The sequence below is a fragment of the Antedon bifida genome, chromosome 2 (assembly GCF_963402885.1).
Source record: "Antedon bifida chromosome 2, ecAntBifi1.1, whole genome shotgun sequence".
NCBI classification, from domain to species: domain Eukaryota; kingdom Metazoa; phylum Echinodermata; class Crinoidea; order Comatulida; family Antedonidae; genus Antedon; species Antedon bifida.
The window spans coordinates 16,173,550-16,198,725 of record NC_136227.1 but is presented as its reverse complement, the minus strand read 5'-3'; the positions used below and the strand labels follow the sequence as shown (position 1 = coordinate 16,198,725).

General features: G+C 33.9%; 2 protein-coding genes and 1 pseudogene across 2 annotated transcripts; 2 read left to right on the top strand and 1 right to left on the bottom strand.

The window, feature by feature from the left end:
• The first annotated feature begins 238 nt into the window (after positions 1 to 238).
• On the top strand, positions 239 to 10,843 carry LOC144858945 (2-oxoglutarate and iron-dependent oxygenase domain-containing protein 2-like; annotated as a pseudogene).
• A 1,395-nt stretch (positions 10,844 to 12,238) lies between these two features.
• On the bottom strand, positions 12,239 to 24,459 carry LOC144835175 (glutathione S-transferase theta-1-like). The gene is made up of 5 exons (XM_078690235.1): positions 23,740 to 24,459; positions 22,400 to 22,487; positions 21,985 to 22,135; positions 21,320 to 21,487; positions 12,239 to 12,400 (listed from the first exon to the last, which is right to left on the bottom strand). The coding sequence occupies exons 1-5, from the start codon at positions 23,849 to 23,851 to the stop codon at positions 12,254 to 12,256; spliced, it is 666 nt and encodes a 221-aa protein (XP_078546361.1). The 5' UTR covers positions 23,852 to 24,459; the 3' UTR covers positions 12,239 to 12,253.
• Positions 14,671 to 16,658, top strand: LOC144835133 (uncharacterized). Its single transcript, XM_078690186.1, has 3 exons — positions 14,671 to 15,582; positions 15,803 to 15,945; positions 16,107 to 16,658. Exons 1-3 carry the CDS (start codon positions 14,683 to 14,685, stop codon positions 16,402 to 16,404), a joined length of 1,341 nt encoding a protein of 446 aa, XP_078546312.1. The 5' UTR covers positions 14,671 to 14,682; the 3' UTR covers positions 16,405 to 16,658.
• Positions 24,460 to 25,176: the final 717 nt, after the last annotated feature.

Here is a 25,176-nt window from a genome sequence, read left to right as displayed (position 1 = left end):
AATCTAAATAAAATAGAAGTTGTTTTAGAGGGTAGTTGTCCTAGGGGGTAGTTGTCCGGGTGGTAGTTGTCCTAAGGGGGTAGTTGTCCAAGAGAGTAGTTGTCCTAGTGGGTAATTGTCCGGGTGGTAGTTGTCCTAGGGAGGTCATTGTCTAATTGTTATTAGCATGATAGCATGACAACTTTAAGATCTGGTAAAAATATTGATAAGACCATCAGAAAAAGATACTAGGGAAGATATGGTTGACCAAACAGAGGTTGACCAAGTCAATGAAATGCAGGATAAAATGGCTAGGGATATTGATTTGCCCGAAATACCAGGCGGTATGCCTAAATATATTTTTTTTCTCTTTTGTGGCGCAAACGCCACTTTTATTCACATTCATATTATCTCATGTCATTACATAAAAACCATATTTAACACATTTTTGTTAATTATAAATGTCGTTACAATTCATCAGTAACATTTTTACATTTATGAATTCCATATTACCTCATTTTTTCATTAATTTTCTTATATTTTTCTATACACTTGACAATGAACATCATTATCATCTATCCCGTTTTAACCAATTTTACACATAAAAAATTTGTGAGTTTTTCATTTTCATTTTTTATTTTCATTTTACAACCCGGATTATACAATGTATTTTTATACAAGATAAAAACGAAATAAAAACATAATAGATCAGTAACTCGTATCAATCAATCAATCAATCAACGTAACATTTATTTCCCTTCTTCTCTTTCATAGAATATAAAAATTAACAGTAAATATGATTAAAATAAGAGGGGCAACATTCCAAAAAAGCGAAGTAGTCCATGGGCTGGAGGGGGGTCACCGTGCACCCCCCCCCCCCCCCCAACAGTTAAACTTCCTTGGTATCATTTTATTCCCACAGGCTTATAGAGTGAAAAAATCGATGTTAACAAGAAAAATATAGGGATGCATTGTATGTACTTGCATTATTTGCATTGGTCATTAGCGTTTTATGTTAAAATATTTTTTTGGGGTAGGGGGTAACATTTATGCTCATAACCCATTAATTAAAACACTAACCAATATGATCTTGGTATCATTGTGTAGCATATATGTTTTTTAATCATATAAAATTTAATTCAATTCAATCGGACAATTATTTCCGTCACTAGAGGTCAAAAGGTCCATTGAACTTTTGCAAAAATGCACATTTTGTCCAATATTATAGATACATTTCAATGTCACATCTCCAAATTTTGATACATTTGATTTAAATTATGTTTTACTTATACTTACTAACATATGTAATAATAAAATGTCGGTTAACATAAAAACAATTAAGTGCATTATGTACCATTACCATTTTTGTCTATTCATAAAAATCGTAATCAAAATATTGTTTGGGGGTAGGGGGTAACGTTTATGCTCATAACCCATTAATTAAAACACTAACCAATATAATAAAGCTTGTATAAGGCAGCCCATAAAAACTGAAAACGAAAACAGGACAACACGGGAACCGGAAACAGGACAAAAACAGTAATGAAGACTTTTAGTTTCAGGGTACCGAAAAAGACTAAATATAAAAACTACAATGAGTGAAAGAATAATTACACATAACTAGATAAGAGGTGTCGTTTCAATTTAAAAGAAAAACTCTTCTTAGACAAAGCACTTTTTATAGGAACTGGTACGTTATCCCAGAGTTTAGGACCAGTGAACTTAAAGTAGTTTAAAAAAAAAGGAATAGGGCCTACGTATTTGATTTGCGCTCCGAGTTTTGTCGTTATGAAAATTAAGATTGAAACTAAATAAATCATCAAAGTGTGATGGCAGGATCGAGTTTAGCCACGAATAAAGGAAAACACGTTGTTGAAGATGGTTAATACCCTGAATTTTAAGAAGACCAAATGAAGAAAATAAAGGATTGGAATGGAATAAGAGAGGAGAATTTGCTATGTATCTTACGGTTTTCTTTTGGATCAATAACAGTTTGTTTAAGTAGGACGGGTATGTATTACCCCAAATAATATTACAGTAAGTGAGATAAGGGAGGATTAATGGACAGTAAAGAATCCGGAGTATGTTTTGAGGGATGAAAGATGATAATCTATATATGATACAAGAACTTTTTGATATTTTGTTTTTGACTTGAGTAATCTGATGTTTCCAATTTACTTTACTGTCCAGATAAACACCAAGAAATTTAGTTCAACAATAGGTATTAATTGATCTTAATTTTTAGTTTGAAAGTACTGGTATTTAGTGGTATTTGTAAATTTTTGAACACCATACAACAGCACTTCTTTAAATTAGCAGAAAGTTTGTTTGCAGAAAAGTATGTTAACATTTTGGGTAGATTTTCAGTTGATATTTTAAAAAGGGAATCTATATTGTTATCAGTGTAAATTAGGGTTGTGTCATCAGCATACAACAGAAACAAAAACATATTCAAGGCATTATGGATATCATTTATGTATAATAAAAATAATAGAGGCCCAAGCAGGGAACCTTGAGGGACTCCACAAATAATAGGAAGAAAATCAGAAAGGGTGTGTTTAAATTTAGTGCATTGCTTGCGGTTTGAAAGGTAGCTTTTGAATAAATTATATACAGGGCCACGGATTCCATAATTATGTAACTTATATAATAAAATATCGTGATCAATTGTATCAAAGGCCTTCGAGAGGTCAATGAAAATACCAATGGCAAATTCAACCATCTCGATAGCCCCAACAATTTCATTTGTTAATTGAAGAAGTGCGGTAGATGTATTATAGTTCTTACGAAAGCCAAAATGTTTATTGTAAAGTATCTTATTTTTTTGAAGATAATTGTATGTTCGATCATAAATAAGGCGTTCAAGTATTTTGGAAAAGATCGGTAGCACTGATATAGGACGGTAATTACTGGAATCATGGATGGCGGAGGGAGGTAATCTTTAGGGAGTTACGGAATTGCTTATATTCATTAATGTTTTTGTCATTTGGATAGCGGAGGGATTTGGAATACAGTTTTTGTTTATGCTTTATTGAATTTAAGAGTTCATCCATCATCCAGGTCTTTATTTTTTTTTTACCTGCAGACTGCTCTTGAATTGGAAAATGTTTACCATACAGTCGTTTAAATTCAGTTTCAAATGAAAGTAAAGCAATATTAGGATCATCCGTACCATAAACACCAGTCCAATTCATGTTTGACAAATCATTTTTTATGTTTGAAATATTTGTTTCGTTAAATTTTCTGTAGGTATGATTAGGGCTTACATAGTTTTTGGGACGGTTTGGTATATTTGATAAGGGTGTAATGTTAAAAATGGGTAAATGATCTCTAATCACTATAGAAAAGTCCAGATAGATAGGTCAATGTTAAAATCACCTAATAAGTAAATTATTTTGTTGGTTTTTGCTAAATTATTTAACAGGAGATCAAAAGCGTCAATAAAAGCATTCGTATCAAGAGATGGTGCCCTATAGATTACACCAACAATAATGTTTTGATTGGATTCAATTTCAAGTTCTATAAACAGGGAGTCGCACAGGGAGGGGTCTAGGAAAAGATCAGTTCTCTCTTTGAACACATTGTTATTTCGAACATACAACCCCACACCTCCACCAGCCCGCCCTAGTCTGTTTTGTGAAATGAAAGAATAACTGGAGATATTGGTTAATGGATTATCATCTTTCAACCAGGTTTCCGAGACTGCAATTACATCGAAATCATAATTTACATTGGTTAAAAATAATTTGAAAGAATCAATGTTATGAAGTAAACTTCTAAAATTAATATGCAAGGAAGAAAATTTTTTCACGTGACTAAGCTCTCCAATTAAGTGGGTCAGTTGGTCAGGTTGATAGTACTTACAATTGGGCTGGATAGAGGAAGAGAAAATATTTGTATCAGGGTCAAAGTCATGAACATGTTTATCATAGTCTGCGTATGGGTTGAAGATTAAATTATTTAATCGATCTTGGTTAGGAAATGTTTCGGTACAGGGGTTCATTTGGGAAGAAAGTGACATATATACATGTACAAATCCAAAACATACACAAAAAAAACAGATAAATGGGGGACAGGTTAATGAGAAAATCAAATGTACCAAGTGGAATACCAGAGATCAGTCTCCATAGAGGTAAAAGTGCCTACACATTTTTTTTTTCTTAAAAAAAAAAAATGTCTTATTAATGTTGTATAAATATAAACGAGAACAATTATTTCAATAATGAATTAGAAAATTCAGAAAAAGAAATTATGAATAAACAAGTTGAGGAAACACTTTATATGTAAGACAAATAAATGAATAATAATTTCAAAAATTAAAAGTTTTGCAGTAATTCCTTTTTTGATAATCGTATCAAATTTGAAATTATATTAGCATAATAGTATTTCTTAAAGCTACCAATTTACCCACTGGCTTATTTAGGCCTAAAGCTGATAACATTTTTAGTCGCGTGAAACGCGACTCTACAGCTCACTATGTCGGTCGGTCGGTAAACACTAACTTGAGCACGCGACTGCAGCCATGTATATGGCCTTGTTATTCTATAAATAGTGAATGCTGCTTTGTAAATATAATCTACTAGCTTATCTCCCGTTCATAGTATTAATTGCTTAAATGATATATTTATTGTGGTTTAAACTTACAAAGATACTTGCTAACTAAAAGATAACAAAAAAACAAATAATTTTCATTTTCAATTTCTCCACATTTGTCACACGTTTGTGTTTCTTTAACTTTCCACTGATAAAGCCGTTTGTTGGTAGGCAGTTTATTCTATGTAACATCTTATAATTGAATTGTACTAGTTTCTTATCCTTCATTTTACATACTTTCCGTAACCAAGATGTTTTTTCCAATCTATATTGTTATTAAAGTACTCTTCCCATTTTAGTTGTGACATTGGAATAATGAAATATTCTTTCACAAACCATGAGTATATTAGTTTGGTAGTATTAATCTCAACTACCTCATTATTATCATCACATTTGAAAATATCTACATCCTTAATAATACGTTTCCACTGAATTGGTATTGCCTTAATAAAGCACAAATACTCATTTAACCAGTTTGTTTTACATTGTAGTTTCACCAGTATTTCGTTTGATGTTAAAAAAGTGTTCTTATTAACAATGTCTTTAATACGAATAATGCCACTGGCAATCCAATGCTTGTAGAAAAGCGAGTTATTTTTTAGTTTAACGTAGTGGTTTCCCCACAGTTGCTCATTCATTATATCGTTATAACTTTCAGGGTTTTTTAGAGATTCTGTTATAATTTATGTAGGCTTTTATCATATTTTTGTAAAACATTGGAATATTATCTGAATTATCATCAATAATACTATAACATGACATATTAAATAAAACATTAACATCACATATTGTTTTAATATAATACATTGGAATACTTTTCCATTTAGCACCATCATCATTCATAATTCTTTTTAACCAGCCACACATGAGTGCGCTAACATGAAGAGTAAAATCAGGCATTTTAATGCCTCCCATCTCAACATCACCAATTAGAGTTTTTCTTTTTATCTTTTCCCTTTTATTATTCCAGATTACAGTTTCACATTTAACTGGTTTTGTTATGTAGGAAACCGTATTTAATCTTTTCCAATGTTTACTGAAGAGTTTTGTAATTCATTTAAAGAAGAAATAGAACATTTTGAAAACACAGATTTACCAAAAGGAAGATCAAACAAAGAAAGAAACACCCAAAAAAATTGAAAATTAAGAAAAATATGTTAATTTTATTATTAAAAATATAGACATACTGTATCTGAGAAAAAATGAATGAATTTATACTATTTGTTGGTCGTGACCGATTTGTGTGTACTTTAAACTATATACCTTTTATTTTGCTGCATTATTTCAAAGAATAATATTACACCCTTAACTCTAATTTGAAAGCAATACCAAAACGGTCTAATTAAAGATAAAAACACTTTTTAATTTGTAATTATTCTCAAGCAAAGAATTAAAAAGAAATTAATTTTTGTTAATTGATAATGTATGTATAAAAAAACATAAATAAGTATAGTTAATGTATAGGCCTAAGATTATAAAAGAAAGGAAATGTATTAATGACGACATGTATAAAAACTAATTAAAGATAAAAACGCATCATATTTGTATTTATGATGTTATTTATTATGTTAAATGATAACGCAGGTATAAAGAAAGGTATATAAGATTATAAAAGAAAGAAAATGCATTAACGTTAACATGTATAAAAATTAATTAAAGATAAATACGCATTTTAAGTAGTATTTATTTTCAAGCAAAAGTAAGAATTAAAAAGATAAAAATTGTTAAAAAGAGAAAAATATTTTGTTAATTGATAATGTATGTACCAAGAATATAAGTATAATTTATATATATGATTATAAAAGAAATGAAATGCATTGATGATGACATGTATAAAAAATAGAAAATAACTATGGTGAATAATACAGATTGCATATCTTATCAATCAATATTATCAATTGCATAAATATAATTATATTACTGTTTTTTTTATATGATGTTTGTTTGAAATAAAAGTGGGATGATCCCACATAAAAGAAAAAAAAAAAAGGAAGATCAAATACAATGAACAATTATGGTGTAAGTGTGGCTACCATAAATGCCCTGCTTTGCATAAACTACTCAAACCCCCACCCCACCTCAAATTAACTCCCCCTACCCCATACAACATCATTTGGTATAAATGCCCTGCTTTGCATAAACTACTCAAACCCTCCACCCCACCTCAAATTAACTCCCCCTACCCTATACAACATCATTTGGTATAAATGCCCTGCTTTGCATAAACTACTCAAACCCCCCACCCCACCTCAAATTAACTCCCCCTACCCCATACAACATCATTTGGTATAAATGCCCTCTCATAAACTACTCAAACCCTCCACCCCACCTCAAATTAACTCCCCCTACCCCATACAACATCATTTGGTATAAATGCCCTGCTTTGCATAAACTACTCAAACCCTCCACCCCACCTCAAATTAACTCCCCTACCCCATACAACATCATTTGGTATAAATGCCCTGCTTTGCATAAACTACTCAAACCCTCCACCCCACCTCAAATTAACTCCCCCTACCCCATACAACATCATTTGGTATAAATGCCCTGCTTTGCATAAACTACTCAAACCCCCCCACCCCACCTCAAATTAACTCCCCTACCCCATACAACATCATTTGGTATAAATGCCCTGCTTTGCATAAACTACTCAAACCCTCCACCCCACCTCAAATTAACTCCCCCTACCCCATACAACATCATTTGGTATAAATGCCCTGCTTTGCATAAACTACTCAAACCCTCCACCCCAACCTCAAATTAACTCCCCCTACCCCATACAACATCATTTGGTATAAATGCCCTCTCATAAACTACTCAAACCCTCCACCCCAACCTCAAATTAACTCCCCTACCCCATACAACATCATTTGGTATAAATGCCCTGCTTTGCATAAACTACTCAAACCCTCCACCCCAACCTCAAATTAACTCCCCCTACCCCATACAACATCATTTGGTATAAATGCCCTGCTTTGCATAAACTACTCAAACCCTCCACCCCAACCTCAAATTAACTCCCCCTACCCCATACAACATCATTTGGTATAAATGCCCTCTCATAAACTACTCAAACCCCCCCACCCCACCTCAAATTAACTCCCCTACCCCATACAACATCATTTGGTATAAATGCCCTGCTTTGCATAAACTACTCAAACCCTCCACCCCACCTCAAATTAACTCCCCCTACCCCATACAACATCATTTGGTATAAATGCCCTGCTTTGCATAAACTACTCAAACCCTCCACCCCAACCTCAAATTAACTCCCCCTACCCCATACAACATCATTTGGTATAAATGCCCTCTCATAAACTACTCAAACCCCCACCCCACCTCAAATTAACTCCCCCTACCCCATACAACATCATTTGGTATAAATGCCCTCTCATAAACTACTCAAACCCCCCACCCCATCTCAAATTAACTCCCCTACCCCATACAACATCATTTGGTATAAATGCCCTCTCATAAACTACTCAAACCCTCCACCCCACCTCAAATTAACTCCCCCTACCCCATACAACATCATTTGGTATAAATGCCCTGCTTTGCATAAACTACTCAAACCCCCCACCCCACCTCAAATTAACTCCCCCTACCCCATACAACATCATTTGGTATAAATGCCCTGCTTTGCATAAACTACTCAAACCCCCCACCCCACCTCAAATTAACTCCCCCTACCCTATACAACATCATTTGGTATAAATGCCCTGCTTTGCATAAACTACTCAAACCCCCCACCCCACCTCAAATTAACTCCCCCTACCCCATACAACATCATTTGGTATAAATGCCCTGCTTTGCATAAACTACTCAAACCCCCCACCCCACCTCAAATTAACTCCCCCTACCCTATACAACATCATTTGGTATAAATGCCCTGCTTTGCATAAACTACTCAAACCCCTCACCCCACCTCAAATTAACTCCCCTACCCCATACAACATCATTTGGTATAAATGCCCTGCTTTGCATAAACTACTCAAACCCTCCACCCCAACCTCAAATTAACTCCCCTACCCCATACAACATCATTTGGTATAAATGCCCTGCTTTGCATAAACTACTCAAACCCCCCACCCCATCTCAAATTAACTCCCCCTACCCCCATACAACATCATTTGGTATAAATGCCCTGCTTTGCATAAACTACTCAAACCCCCCACCCCACCTCAAATTAACTCCCCCTACCCCATACAACATCATTTGGTATAAATGCCCTGCTTTGCATAAACTACTCAAACCCCCCACCCCACCTCAAATTAACTCCCCCTACCCCATACAACATCATTTGGTATAAATGCCCTGCTTTGCATAAACTACTCAAACCCTCCACCCCATCTCAAATTAACTCCCCCTACCCCATACAACATCATTTGGTATAAATGCCCTGCTTTGCATAAACTACTCAAACCCCCCACCCCACCTCAAATTAACTCCCCTACCCCATACAACATCATTTGGTATAAATGCCCTGCTTTGCATAAACTACTCAAACCCCCCACCCCATCTCAAATTAACTCCCCCTACCCCATACAACATCATTTGGTATAAATGCCCTGCTTTGCATAAACTACTCAAACCCCCCACCCCACCTCAAATTAACTCCCCCTACCCCATAGAACATCATTTGGTATAAATGCCCTCTCATAAACAGCCTGTAACCTTTACTTTTTTCCTCAAATAAATGCCACCACATGCATTATACACAATATTGTATTATAACACATTTGTATAATATGTAGTAGAATTCATTGGCTTCCATGATCTACAATTGACCAAGCATTGTGATTTTTACTGTATTTTATCACTTCTTGATATTGATTTTGTTTTTAAAGAATTTAGTTGATTTCTTTGTTATGTAGAAGGATTGAAAATAAATAAAAATAAAATAAAAGTCACTACTATTAGTAAAGCATAGACCTGCTTAAAATTCTCAAAATGTATTTTGTTGTAGGTATTAATGAATGAATTGGGATTTGATGACTACTTCATCACACCTTTACGTCAGAATTACATAACTCCACTCGCTAGGCTCTTGTATCCAGACTGTGGTGGAGACTTGTTAGACTCTCACAAAGCTTTTGTTGTGAAGTACAAGATTGGAGAAGATTTGGAGCTTAACTATCATTATGATAATGCAGAGGTCACTCTTAATATATCACTTACAAGTGATTTCACTGAGGGCTCATTGTATTTTGGAGGCATGCGTCATGTAAGTAAAAACAATGCGTGAATGTATCTGGTTATAAAAAACAAAGCAACGATTTTATAATTTTGGCACTGAACACCATAATTAAATGGTTTACATTCTATTTTAAGTAATACTTTATGACCAATATGATTTTTTTATTATGACTGATACAATTTTATTATGACCCGAATACAATTTTGTTATTATGACCGATACAATTTTGTTATTATGACCGATACAATTTTGTTATTATGACCGATACAATGTTGTTATTATGACCGATACAATTTTGTTATTATGACCGATACAATTTTGTTATTATGACCGATACAATTTTGTTATTATTACCGATACAATTTTGTTATTATGACCGATACAATTTTGTTATTATGACCGATACAATTTTGTTATTATGACCGATACAATTTTGTTATTATGACCGATACAATTTTGTTATTATTACCGATACAATTTTGTTATTATGACCGATACAATTTTATTATTATGACCCGAATACAATTTTTTAAAGTAAAAATGTAGCTATATTGGTGACAATCATATTGTATATATTCTCCCAACCACCCTCAGATGCTTGTTTTAAGTACCTGAACTTTTTTGTTCATACACATGATAAGGACTCAAGACAAGATGTTCTTAATGTCATTTCCTGGTGGCAGTCTAAAGCCAGTCTAACATTAATCATAAAATATTGCACATCAAGCTTCCATTTTGGCTTTTGTATACTTCTGTTGAATCTACAAGTGACATGGTTGTCTTTTATATAGAAACATAGCGGGTTTGTTAATTTTGTGTTGTTTTTAACAGCAACGAGGAATAGAAGAACCACAGCGTATGGTTTAATTCATCGAGGACAACACATGCACGGTGCTCTTCCAATATCAGATGGTGAACGGTACAATCTAATTATTTGGATGCGATCTTCCAAAATAAGGAATAAAGTGTGTCCAATGTGTGATAATAAACCTCAACTTATTAAGACTGTTGGATTCGGAGATGGATTCACTCAACCAGAAAATACAACTGTCGATGTTTGTTGTACTTTATAATGCATAGCTCAAAAATTTTACAACTCAAATAATATATTTACAAGATTCTTCCAATGGACATGTGTATTTATCAACAAATTATCAACAAACCTAACTATGTGACATGTCAGGATGTAAAGAATGGTTGAGCCTGTGATGTAGCAGAGACATTGGTTTGAAATCCTTTTTTTTGTTTGAAAAAGTGTGTCGGCTGTGAGGTTTAGGAGAAGATAGAGTTTATGGGAAGTTTATAAGAAGATATGAAAACATAGTCTTCATCAAAGGGAACTATTATAGTACTATATATACCTTAGTATATTCTTATAAATATATATTATATAATAAAAAGAATAAAACTTTTATAAAGCGCTATTTACTGATGTTTTACAGCGCTAAAAGACAAGAATTATTGAAAAGGTGAGATTTTAGAAGTTATTTGAATTACTTAAGAGATTTACATTGACGGGTATGGAGTGGAAGCTGGTTCCAAACTAGTGGTGCTTGTTCAAAACCCTTTGAAAATAAGCTTAATTATTGTTTAATAATTTGTAAAAAGTAATTAATATATTGTTGATGGAAAACGTTGTAATAAACAAACGAAAATAAAGAACTGATTGTAAAATTGTTGGAAAAATGTTTTAATAAAACGAAAGAAACTAATTGTAACATATTGTTGGAAATGTTTAATAAGCAACAATGAAAGAACTACTTTAGTTGTTGGAAAATGATAGAAAGAACATAAACGGCCATCTCTTACAGAAGCCTATTTAGTTCATTGTTGAAAATGATAGAAAGAACATAAACGGCCATCTCTTACAGAAGCCTATTTAGTTCATTGTTGAAAATGATAGAAAGAACATAAACGGCCATCTCTTACAGAAGCCTATTTAGTTCATTGTTGAAAATGATAGAAAGAACATAAACGGCCATCTCTTACAGAAGCCTATTTAGTTCATTGTTGAAAATGATAGAAAGAACATAAACGGCCATCTCTTACAGAGGCCTATTTAGTTCATTGTTGAAAATGATAGAAAGAACATAAACGGCCATCTCTTGCAGAGGCCTATTTAGTTCATTGTTGAAAATGATAGAAAGAACATAAACGGCCATCTCTTGCAGAGGCCTATTTAGTTCATTGTTGGAAATGATAGAAAGAACATAAACGGCCATCTCTTACAGAGGCCTATTTAGTTCATTGTTGAAAATGATAGAAAGAACATAAACGGCCATCTCTTGCAGAGGCCTATTTAGTTCATTGTTGAAAATGATAGAAAGAACATAAACGGCCATCTCTTACAGAGGCCTATTTAGTTCATTGTTGAAAATGATAGAAAGAACATAAACGGCCATCTCTTGCAGAGGCCTATTTAGTTCATTGTTGAAAATGATAGAAAGAACATAAACGGCCATCTCTTGCAGAGGCCTATTTAGTTCATTGTTTGCAAACTGCTTTCAGTGGTTTATTCAATTCATCGTAATCTGGATTCAATTTGTCTTCTACACGTTTCATCCAGTCAGCAATTTCCGGCTGGTTCTTCAGTAAACCTTTACCAGATGGACAGGCCAACGGTTGAACAACCTGAAAAAAATTTTAAAATACTACTACTAATTTATATGAAATATTTTAATTGGAACGAATGAAATTTGTTCTTACTAATGCATGCACTAATCATGTAACATAAACTCCAAATATTTAGAATTTCGTTTTTTTTATCGATATATTGTTTCGGGTTGATGAATAAACAATGATATGACAAAAATGTATCTTATAAAATCAAACAATGCTCCTTCAGAAGGTTGTCCGTTGACGAATAAAGAGCAATAGGATGATTTGGACAATGGGAATGTATCGTATAAAATCAACTATAGCTCCGTCGGAAGGTTGTCCGTTGATGAATAAAGAGCGATGGCATGATTTGGACAATGGGAATATATTGTATAAAATCAAACAATGCTCCTTCAGAAGGTTTTCTGTTGATCGTTGATGAATAAAGAGCGATAGCATAATTTGGACAATGGGAATATATTGTATAAAATTAACTATAGCTCCGTCGGAAGGTTGTCTGTTGATGGTTAATGAATATAAAGAGCGATAGGATGATTTGGACAATGGGAATGTATCGTATAAAATCAACTATAGCTCCGTCGGAAGGTTGTCCGTTGATGGTTAATGAATAAAGAGCAATATGATGATTTGGACAATGGAAATATATCGTATAAAATTAACTATAGCTCCGTCGGAAGGTTGTCTGTTGATGGTTAATGAATATAAAGAGCGATAGGATGATTTGGACAATGGGAATGTATCGTATAAAATCAACTATAGCTCCGTCGGAAGGTTGTCCATTGATGGTTAATGAATAGCAGTAGAAGATGAGGGACTTCAGTCCAAAAAGGAAGGTCATACACCCAAGGGCAGGAGTACTTCAGACCCGAAAGGAATGTCATATCCCTAGGGTATATTTCATATTTTCTATTGTTTAATTTTCTGTTATTGTAATATTAATTAGTAAAAGGTCATTCTTTGTTAGAGGGTTTGTTATTTTGGCGGGTTTTCGTTTTGGCCTGGGTTATAATTGTAGTTAGTGATGAATTTGTATTTTTAAAAATATTAGTGAAGGTAGTTCTTTGTTATTGTTATTTTGGCGGGGTTTTCGTTTTGACCTGGGTTATATTTGTAGTTAGTGATGAATTTGTATTTTAAAAAATTAATGAAGGTAATTCTTTGTTTGAGAATTGCTATTGCTATTTTTAGGCGGTTTGACCATTGCACTTTTGTTTAGTATATCCTAAATTCTTTTGTTCATTGTTCTTTTTGTTTGGTACAAGATTATAGTTTTTGTTTTTGATATTTTAGCGCCGTTTCTTTTTAGACATTGTATGAAAAGGGTTGTTTTTGTGCTTCGTCTATTTTAGCGTGGAGTATCTCTTTACAGTATTTCGCTATGTCTGGAAGTATAGATTTTTCGCAAGGTAGCTGTGTAGATACAGTTATAATTATTAGCGATGATGAGGAGACTGTTGTTACAGGTAGCGATATCGGTGATCGGTACATGCGGACCAATGAGGGTGTATCCGTCGACGTTGATGAAGGAGGTGAGAGAGGTAGTCGGGCTACAAGTTGTATATTTACGTACGTAGACGAGGTGGAGAGAGAATTTTTATTAAAATTGGAATATTTAGCCAGAGAAGTGTTTGTTTCTCAAGTGTTAAACAAGTGTTGGATGTTAAGTAAAGCGGCTTGTTATGGTTGCGAATTTGATAGGCCAGGTCAAAAAGATCATGACTTCTGCTGTATGAAATCTCTAGAAGAACAGATTGACTATTTTTATCGGGAGGTGTTGGATAAAGAGTATGTTACAAACGATACCGTGTACAGCGAGCTGAATATGTACGAGGAATATTCATTACCACGGTATAGACATTTTGTTTACTTTCTCGTAAATACCTTGACTAATTCAGAGAACCTGTATAAGTTATTGTGTGAGGATATCTAAAACGTGTTTCGCACGTGTCACGGTAAACGATTGACCGGAAAACAAACAATTAACAATGCTTTAATCCGTATGTGTTGCAGGGAAACAATTGACAAGAAAACAACGCTTTAGGCTAATTTCTTTTAAAAAAGTACTTCTGTACTCAACTGTATATATATATCGGACCTGATTCAAGCGTAATCGTTCAGAGTTGTCAACGATCATTCGTTTCACTCTCTATAGCTCTCTACAGTCTATAAACATGAGTTTCAACTGTTTACCTACTCCGAAATTAGTTGGTGAGAAGGCCCGTAGGACTATGAAAAGAGTTATGGGGAGTTCTAATGGTCAAGCTGATGAGTGTAGCAGTTTTAAAATACCAACGATGGCTTCTACATCAGCGAATATATTGAATCCTAGAAAGTCTTTCAACGGTCAAACGAACGAGTGTAGCGGTTTGAGTAAAGCAACGATGCCGTCAAAAAGTAAAAAATCATTTCAATCTGCCTCAGGAATGAGCGCCAGGGATTATGCCGAAATGACCGGTGCTGAACCAAAGATTACCATAACTTCAACGAATCGGATTTTTCTGTCTGAAAAACGCCATGTAGTGGCCCAGCGCTGGGGTGAAGTTGTTTATGTATGCCTCAGAGAATTTTATCAAACGGAAGAAAATGGTGCCTTCAGACCTGGACCTCTAGGTATTAATTTACCCGTTCTGCTGTGGCAAAAACTTTTTACCAATATTGATTTAATTCTTCAAGCCCTAGACGGCTTGCAAAGAGACATTAACTTGGTGGAGGCAGTAAGAATCCCTCTTTCGGACACACCGATAATACATGTGGTAGTTAGTAGCTGGAAAGAAGAGCAGTTTGTATGTATTCGCCGTTGTTACCAGGCCGAAGAAGGAGGCGAGTTTAAACCCGGCAAAAAAGGTATAAACCTTCCAAAGAGACAGTGGTACAAGTTAATTGAACAACACGGTGAAATTCAAAAGATGATTGAAGAGGTTGATAATGATAATGCGGTTACCGTCGATGGTGGTGGTGACGAAAACGATAACGGAGGACGTTTATTCAATTCAGAGCAACAATTGCTATCCCCTGATGGGTTATCTGTGCAAAAGATAACAGGGGAAAATTTAGATTGTGATTACCTTCAACTTCTTGATAAAGGAACAGCCGATACATTGTTTAAAAAATGTGAGGAAGAGATTGACTATTTTACCGGTGATCTTGCAAAGGTGAAAGTGTGCGGAAAGTGGTTTAATATTCCTAGAAAACAGGTTAGTTCCATTATTTTTTTTATCCGTGTTTTTGTATTAATGACTTGTTAATTACTTGTAGGCCTATATCGTTTCCTTTGTTTTTCTTTATTTACCGCTGGGTAGCTATAGGTGTAATTTACTCTTTTACTGTAAATGATTTTATTTGGGCGTGTTCATCTACATCTCGCCAAATATGATTCTTAAATTACTATGTAATGTATGGTTTTCCCCTCTGCAGGTTTCGTTTGGCGATTCGGGCTTAACTTACAAATATTCAGGCAATACAGTACCAGCTTTACCGTGGCCACCATTCCTGACAGATCTCCGCGATCTTTTAAAAACGGTTACAGGACATTACTTCAATTTTGTCTTGGTCAATCGGTAAATATTCTTGTTTATTATTTTGTTTGTTTTAATTCTATTGTGCAAGTGTTATTTTACTTACATACACCCCCCTCCCCCAATGAATAATTGGTTGGTTTTTTTTTTAATCTCATGTTAAAATACTTTATTTTCTATTGTATTTTGTCGTTACTCTATAGATATGCTACTGGCAGTGATTACATTGGCGAACACAAAGATGATGAAAAAGACATGAATCACTTTAGTTCAATCGCCTCTGTATCATTGGGGCAAACACGTATGTTTAGATTTCGACATGGTGATGCGCGAGGTAAGAGTCCCAAAAGAATAATTGAGCCAGTAACTGTTGATCTTAAACACGGTACATTATTAATGATGAATTATCCCACTAATGAGTACTGGTACCATTCACTGCCTAAAAATCAATCCATCAAGCTACCAAGAATAAATCTTACGTTTAGAGATATTAAAAGATGAGAGAAATTTTACGCAAACATTAGGCCTAACAGTCTTTAATAGTGACTGCAGATCTCAAGAACATCAACTGTTCATGATCTGTTCTCATATAGTATAGTAGTACCAGTTAAATTACTTTTGTGATGATATTCCTACAAATGGTTGTATTATTGTATTGAAGTTAATTCACTTAGATATAGGGCTAATTCCATTGATCGTTAATAATAATGTGATTGTTTGTCATTGTGTGGATAATGATTAACTTTACGAAACAAATAGCTGTATTATTGTATTGAAATTCACTTAGATCATACCTAATTCCATTGATCGTTAATATTCATGTGATTGTTTCTCATTGTGTGGATAAAAATTAAATAATCTCTTAAAACTAAATTTTATTATATTTCTAATTGTTATAAATATATGTAACAGTTTCTTATGTTTTTAACAAGTTTTTCTTTAGAGCGTTTTAACCGTTTAGTTAGTAATTTCAAGAGAGAAACAGGTACTTGAAACGGATAAATGATGTCGTAACGTAGGAAACGGACTGGTAGATTAAAAGAAACGTTATAGGCCTAATAACACTAATAATAACAAGCATATATTTCGTACATGTATCGATAAGTTATCTAAATATGTGTGATTAATATTATTACAATAAAGACCATGTAGATCTACAGTAGTTTTACTGTAAGGGGTATTGTAAATAAATTTTGAATTCAATGGTGAGAAATAACAGATGTCTGCGTATTATTTAATATTACTTTTATCATAATTGCAAACACAGGTCGATCATAATTTGAAGGTAGAAAGACGTTTTGGTTGCCAATTGTATTTTCTTTACACTTAACACATTTTAACAGAAAAACAGAAAAGCTAGACATTCAACCCGGAGTCCAAAAATTGAAATTTGTTTACAAGCAGGTTATTTCCATTAGTTATTCTAAGGCCTACTTTTTTTTCTACATGTTTATCTTTCGACTATTTTTTAAAAACTTTTTTTTATGAATCTTCCGCTGTTTCGTTAGCAATTTTACAGGCCTGTGTCTTCGCTCTGCAGGCTTAACCTTATAACGACATACATTTTAACGGTTCTTTGTAAATGTTCTCTTATTGATGGTTACCTATAGCTCTATCTAGCACTATTTTATGAAAGATTCCTCAGTAAGGGTTTTATTACTGACGCTAGATATCATCGACAGGGAATATTAGACAAAACATGACGTCACTATTTTTAAAAGGTGTTCTCATTCAAGAACAGCTGACGTCAATGAAGAATACGTTACAACACGATAACTACCGGACAGCAGCAAAAAACATCAGCCAATCACAAAGCTGAGCTACTAGTTAAATAATAAATAAATGAAACAAAGACAAGGAAATACACCAAACAAATCATTTTCGTCTCGAAGTTATATTAACGTAAATTTTTCCTTCACAAAAGCACAGGAGACGCGTTTAACGTTTCCAATTGTAAAACAGTTTTAAATTGCGTCGCATCATACTGCTAGTACCTTACTGTAAAATATCTACCGATATATATTTTGCTGGTCACTCATCATTTTATTACATCACATTATTCAACTCATCAGGTGTAATATCTTTACACAAATCCTTTATATCTTTACTTTTTTTCTTACCAGCTCATAACAAACATGAATATTACTCTAAAGGATTTATACTCAATGTACGATAAAACCCCCCCCCCCCCCCCCCCTTTTTAAAGTCTGCATATCGGCACGAGAAAACAATTGATAATGGGGATAAAAAGTTTGTCTTACATTGTTATACATTAAACTGTGTTTTTCTTTGTTTCCACCATCTCATTGTTTATAATTATGTATGGTAATGTCGATAGTGTTTCACTAGTACAGTTTATTACTTGTTTATACTCGTAAAGTTTGCAGGCCTCCATGTTGTTGGTATATTTTGTAGAAATTGTATTTATGTTTACTTTTTAAAAATCGTTTTATTTGCATTTTATCTCCTCCTGGTTAAAATGAGTGTGATGTTGCTTAAAAAGTTAACAAGTAGGCCTATAACCACTAAAACGGTTCATTACCTGTAGAAAATCATCGATATTGTAACATGCGGTAAACAATACAAATTAGTTTCACAAATTATTTAAACAATAACACTAACAAATTATTAGAATTTAAGAAAATAAAGGTGTACAGATTTTATTTCGATAAAAAAAAGTGTACAAAAACAACTTTACAAAAAAATGTACAGAATAAATTAAACTAATTCTTATAAAGATGTACAGTGTACATTGGCCACAGACATTCTTAAAACGAGGTGTACAGCTTTTATTTTAAAAAAAAAGTATACAAAAATCATTTTACAAAAAGCGTATAGAATAAATTTACAAAAAAAGTTCAAACATTAAACTAATGCTTATAAAAGTGTACAGTGTACATGTCGATGTGTACATGTAACGTGGCATTACCATTAAGAAACAAATACAAACCAAAACAGCAAACTAAAACAGCATAGCGATCGTTTTCGTACGAAAAACAATACCTCCAGCAGGTATATCAACTTTAGTTTTTTAAGTATAGGGCCTACACGTGACAAACACACACACCCTCTTGAATTGTAGGTACAGGCCTTTTGCCGTCCGTAATTGAAACTGTTCGGAAAATTGAAGTTAATATTATGAGATTAGGCCTATAGCCTATGATTGCATTCTGCCTTCCCTCTCAGGAGCTTTGACTTGTCAACGGTCTAAAAGAGCTGTAATGCAGGATGCAAAACATAAAAGTTTATTAATAAACAGTATATTATAACGATAAAGAAACGAATGTACGATACACCAATATAACAGTACAATAACTGATTAACTGAAGACTTGAAGTCTACTGTATTCCTACAATCATTCAAGTAGACATTGTTTGCTGAGTGTATGATACTTTCTCCAAAGAGAATTCGAACAATGTGTTTTTCGGACGTGTTTCTACGGTTATCAGAACGGGTCAATAATAATAAATAAACAAAAACAAAAAAAACGAACAGCCTACTAACTTCCAAAAAATCAATACCTAAATAAGCTGAACCTAACCCACTAATTAATCTCTTCAATACATCAAAATCGGCCGAAAATGATCTGAACATTGAAAAGTGGACACGGTCGTCTGTTCTTCTTTTCTGTTTCCACGGCTTCTGACATCCTCGTTGGTGATAAAGCCATGCGGTCTACACACTTATGATGACCGAATCGCATAACATGTTCAGGGAACCTTATTTTTCAACTTTCTGATACAATGTTTAAATACAAGTGGACTGGAAACCATTTAGGAATAGGGTTTTCTAATAATAAAAGTTGTGTAAAACTTTAGTTATGGTCAAGGGGAATTGGTCAAGACTTGGAGTAAATGGTCAAAACCGGGGGCAAAGACCGAGAGAAAATTAATGTACACCATTTTATAAGTTTATAGTCAATTATTGTGTTAACATTCATTTATGAATAAACCTGTATACGTATTCAATAATAAAAAAAAAAATAACTTTCTTACGCTTAATATCATGAATAGCATATCTTTAGTGGTTAAGGTAATATATTATTTCTCTGTATACTGACGTCACACATATAGATAAAGAGAGACTGTCCATTAATAAAAGCTGTGTAAAACTTTAGTTATGGTCAAGGGGGATTGGTCAAGACTTGAAGTAAATGGTCGAGACTTGGAGTAAATGGTCGAGACCGGGGGAAAATGGTCAAGACAGGGAGAAAAATTAATGTACACCATTTTATAAGTTTATAGTCACTTATTGTGTTTAATTTCATTTATGATTAAACCTGTATACCTATTCAATAATAAAAAATTAATTTTCTTACACTTAACATCATGAATAACATATCTTTAGTGGTTAAGGTATTATATTATTTCTCTGTATACTGACCTCACAAATATTGATAAAGAGAGACTGTAACTAAATTTTTATTGATTATTAGGGTTACAGTGAGAGTTCTATGCAAACATTAAAAGGTCCAATTAAGGAGCCACCCCAACTTAATTATGTACCGGTACCTAACAAATGTGCTCAAACCCTATAAGGGTTACGACTCTGCAAAAGAGGACATTTTTATTTTTAAACTAGGGTTAAACATTAAAAGGTCAATTACTTGAACTCTGAACATTGGAAAAAGGGTTGTGTCACTTGAACTTTACCTCTTTACAAGGACGAATGGACAGTGACAATTTACCAGTAAACTCTGGTCAACCGTTTTATTGGGGGCTCTCAAATTTCGACGAAGTCGAAAATTGAAACTCCCATGCTTTTGTGACCAGAGCGATAGCATGATTTGGACAATGGGAATGTATCGTATAAAATCAACTATAGCTCCGTCGGAAGGTTGTCCGTTGATGGTTGATGAATAAAGAGCGATAGGATGATTTGGACAATGGGAATGTATCGTATAAAATCAACTATAGCTCCGTCGGAAGGTTGTCCGTTGATGGTTAATGAATAAAGAGCGATAGGATGATTTGGACAATGGGAATGTATCGTATAAAATCAACTATAGCTCCGTCGGAAGGTTGTCCGTTGATGGTTAATGAATAAAGAGCGATAGGATGATTTGGACAATAGGAATGTATCGTATAAAATCAACTATAGCTCCGTCGGAAGGTTGTCCATTGATTGTTAATGAATAAAGAGCGATAGGATGATTTGGACAATGGGAATGTATCGTATAAAATCAACTATAGCTCCGTCGGAAGGTTGTCCATTGATTGTTAATGAATAGCCTAATGAACGATACTTGATTCAGACAGTGGAATGTATGGTACATTATGTACAACTATGGAGGAAAATGATCAAAATTTCGAATTACTTATTTTTGTATTGAGGTAACATGCACATTATCTGATTCTGCGCATGCCAAACCAAAATATTAACCACAACCTAAACTTCTTTTAAATCTAGTGATTACCTCACAAATAGCAAACAAGTCAGCAACAGATATCTCGTCTCCACACAAGAACCGTTTTCCTTTGAGAAATAACCTATTTATCTTGCCGATGGACTCTTCAGCTTCTTTGACAAACTTGTCGACTGCCTCCTGATCATTTGGTTTCCCGGTACGTTTTGGAACAAACATCTGTATACAAATATAACAGTGGTCTTATTTTGACTGGTTGTGTAGGTTTTAAGTTGCTCCCGTATATCTCATTAATCTAGCCGTCGTTTTTGTAACAAGCGTTTTTTATAGTTGCATGAGTTATGTATGTTTTAAACTTTACTTTTAAATTATGATATCGGATATCAAACTTTTCTAGAGACTTCTTCTTCTAGAAACTCAGATATCTTCTCTAGATCTACAAAAGTCGGATATCTTTTTTGATAGATCTGAAAAACTCGGATATCTGGCTTTTCTAGATCTAAAAACTCGGATATGACTGTATAGTTTTTGAGTAACAATATTTATGAAAAATAATAACGTTTATGACACTGACTTAGGTTTCGCCTTATTTTAGCCCTTTTTCCCTTTAATTACATCTTCTCAAATTTAGTCATATGACCGTAAAGTTAGTTTTGCGTCTTCATACCACAAATTAGCAGCATAACCTTGAAATGAAACTTTACATTGTTATTTACCTCATTTACCATCACGTTAATTCCCGCTTTCCTAATACCTGTATGCTGCCAGGCTAAGTAGGCATCAATCTCAGCCCGAGTCTCAATATTTTTAGGATACCAATGATCTGCTACGTTGTATTTTGCCGCCAGATATCTCACTATTGCAGTACTACAAAGAAACAAACCAGAATTCAAAAGGGCCTTATTATTTATAGACTGTCGTTACCAAGTTTAAAATGTTTAGGCCTATAGATATGGGAAAGTGTTCGTTAGTAAACACTATGTTGTCAACTTGTAATTTCTGTGTTGTATCACCTGCAATTAGGGGATATTGGAGAAAATGATTCATAAAATTAAAAAAAAAAACTTCTTCACACTTGCTTTATTCTTTACAATGTAGCCTACATGGTTGGACAAGGGGAGTAAGGCATACCTTTCTCCAAGTGTGAAATCACCATCTTTAATTGCTGGTACTGACTGAGCTGGCTGGATTGCAGTGTATTCCGGCATTCTATGCTCACCTGTCAAACAACATTATACGTTATTATTTTCTACAGTATATACAAAATGTCTAATACAATTTTTGAAAATAATTAAGCAACTTTAAGACAGTGGACTACATTCAGTCAATAAAGGCTCATTGTACTAGGACGATTACAAAGGTAAATATACATTTTGCTATTTTTCTATTTTCGTCCAATTAAATGACGTCATGATTTGTAATAGCAATACTATCGTGACGATATCACAATTTTATTGTTTTTATTGATCATGACGTCATTTTCATTTGATTAAAAAAAAAATCTTATTTTAGGCCAAAGAGAGCAGCATAAGTGTTATAGTTTCGAAAATTTTCTAATTTTATTTTTAAAATAAATATCTTTGTTTTATATATTATCGTCGTTCGTTATCTTTCGTAGTATAACCGGACCTTAAATCACGAAGAATTATATTCTGGACAACCTACATAATTGGAGTACTGTAGTAAATGTATGAATAATTATATAATGAAATGAATGTTTAAAATTACAATATTCTTTTTGCTGATTCTTTCCGCAATTTTGATTATCCTTGAGATAATAAATATTTAGTGGCTCTGAAATGTTGACTATTATTAAAAACCACAGCAAAGGGACCTGTAACATCGATAATTAGACCTATAATATTTGTAGACCTGATTATCAAACCAGGCATACTATAGGGTTTTCATTGTAAACCTTGTTCCTATGAATAAATGAAAATCACTGACTCAAGCATGATTAAGCAAATTTGTCTGGGTATTTTTAGAAACTCCATATAAATATTTCATGTGCACATGTTTATTCACATAATAGAGGTGAGGAGGTCTTGGTCTTAGACGCAAAGTGAAGGGGTTGTTATTTTTTCCCCTCTCCGTCATCACTCTGATTCAGGATTTTTAAGGTGGTCAACTCATTTTTTATTCCCTTTTTTGAGCTGAGAAATACTACGATAACTTGGAATGTTATCTATTAGAGTGCTGTTTCTAAAAAATATGTTTTACTTGCCAAGGCAGCATACATGGAATGGGGGGGGGGGGTTGTGCTAGGGGGTAATTGTCCGGGTGGTAGTTGTCCTATAGGGTACTTGTCCTATAGGGTAGTTGTCCTATGGGTAATTGTCCGGTTGGTAGTTGTCCTATGGGGGTAATTGTCCGGGTGGTAGTTGTTCGGGTGGTAATTGTCTAGGGGTAGTTGTCCGGATACGTTTAAAGCAACAGTATATTTTAATAGTGACTAAAATAAAAAAGCATACATTTTGCCAAGTCGATGACTTTCTCATGGTAGGGTATCTTGTTATATTTGCAGAACAATACTACGGCACGACTAGGTTGAGATAATGGATTATAATACACTGTTAAAGCCATCTTTAGCTTTAGTAGAACAATTTAATTCTACAGTATTATCAGGGAGTTGCAACTCTCTGGTATTATCAAGTGACTGGAGCGGCTGCAATGCTAATGTCAACAAAGTTCGTGCAAAGAGTCAATTGAATATCATTCATGAGCGTGATCTGATTATTCAACCATATCAACTTCTTTTGTACATTTGACTTTGTAATCTCCTTCCGTTTTTCACAAATAAGAGAGCCTAAATAATACTATAGAAGTTTGTTTGAATTAACAGTTACGGTTGTGTAATTGTAAACAAAAATTGTCGTCATAATTATTTATATTTATTTTATACATTATTACCGTATCGTTATAGTGGAGGTCATGCATTGTTAAATGTGGGCTCTTATTAGGTTATGTTTTTGCTGCAAAAAAACCCCAAAAAACAAAAAAAAAACAAAAACAACGGTTAAAAACGTGTGATTGTGAATAATTACCATCACATTTCTTTCCTGGCAACGTTGAGAGATTTTAAAAGACTTGCACTCCCATCGGATTATAAACATGCCCCATAATAACAATCACCCATTAAGGTAACAGTTTTAACCACTAACGTAACCAACTTCATTAACCACGTAACAAACATAACCGTGTGAGTGAGTGAGTGGCCGAGCGGTTAAGACAGTGGAACCGTAATTACGTAGCCATAACATCGGCACGGGTTCGAGGCTCACTCACTCACTCCATGGTTCTGGTGGTAGAACGAGTCTTCTCGGATAAGGACTATAAACCGTAGGTCCAGTGTACACATCTAGCTCGTGTGCACTTTAAAGAACCTAGTACATCTTTCGAGACGAGTAGGGGGTTACCCCGGTGTATTAGTACATCACAGCCACTGATCACCAACTGGGCCCTCTGGGAGACCAGTCTTTGACTGAAGAGGTTACCCAGTATAAACATATATTTCAATCAATAACCATTAACTTAACAAAGGGTAACTACTAACGTAACAAGAGTAGAAAATTCGTGTAAGTTGAAAATGTTTTTTTAAATTTCAGTTTCCGTCCGTGTGTGTTTGTCTATTCTCTATCAAAAAGTGTCCAGCCATTGAAGTTTAAAGTCACTGGACAGACAGACATTATACAAATGGAAATGGAACGGCTTCATCACAATAAGGTTTCCATACGAAAATAATGTGTTTCTTACGGATACAACATATTTTGCCCGCCGGACTAAGACAGATAATTCAAAATAGGCTGAAGTTTTAAGATTGAAATTTAATTTTCAGCTGTAAATCAACACACCATAATTCTAAAGATCAACACATTGAAGGATAGACACACCAACGTTGTCAGTATGAT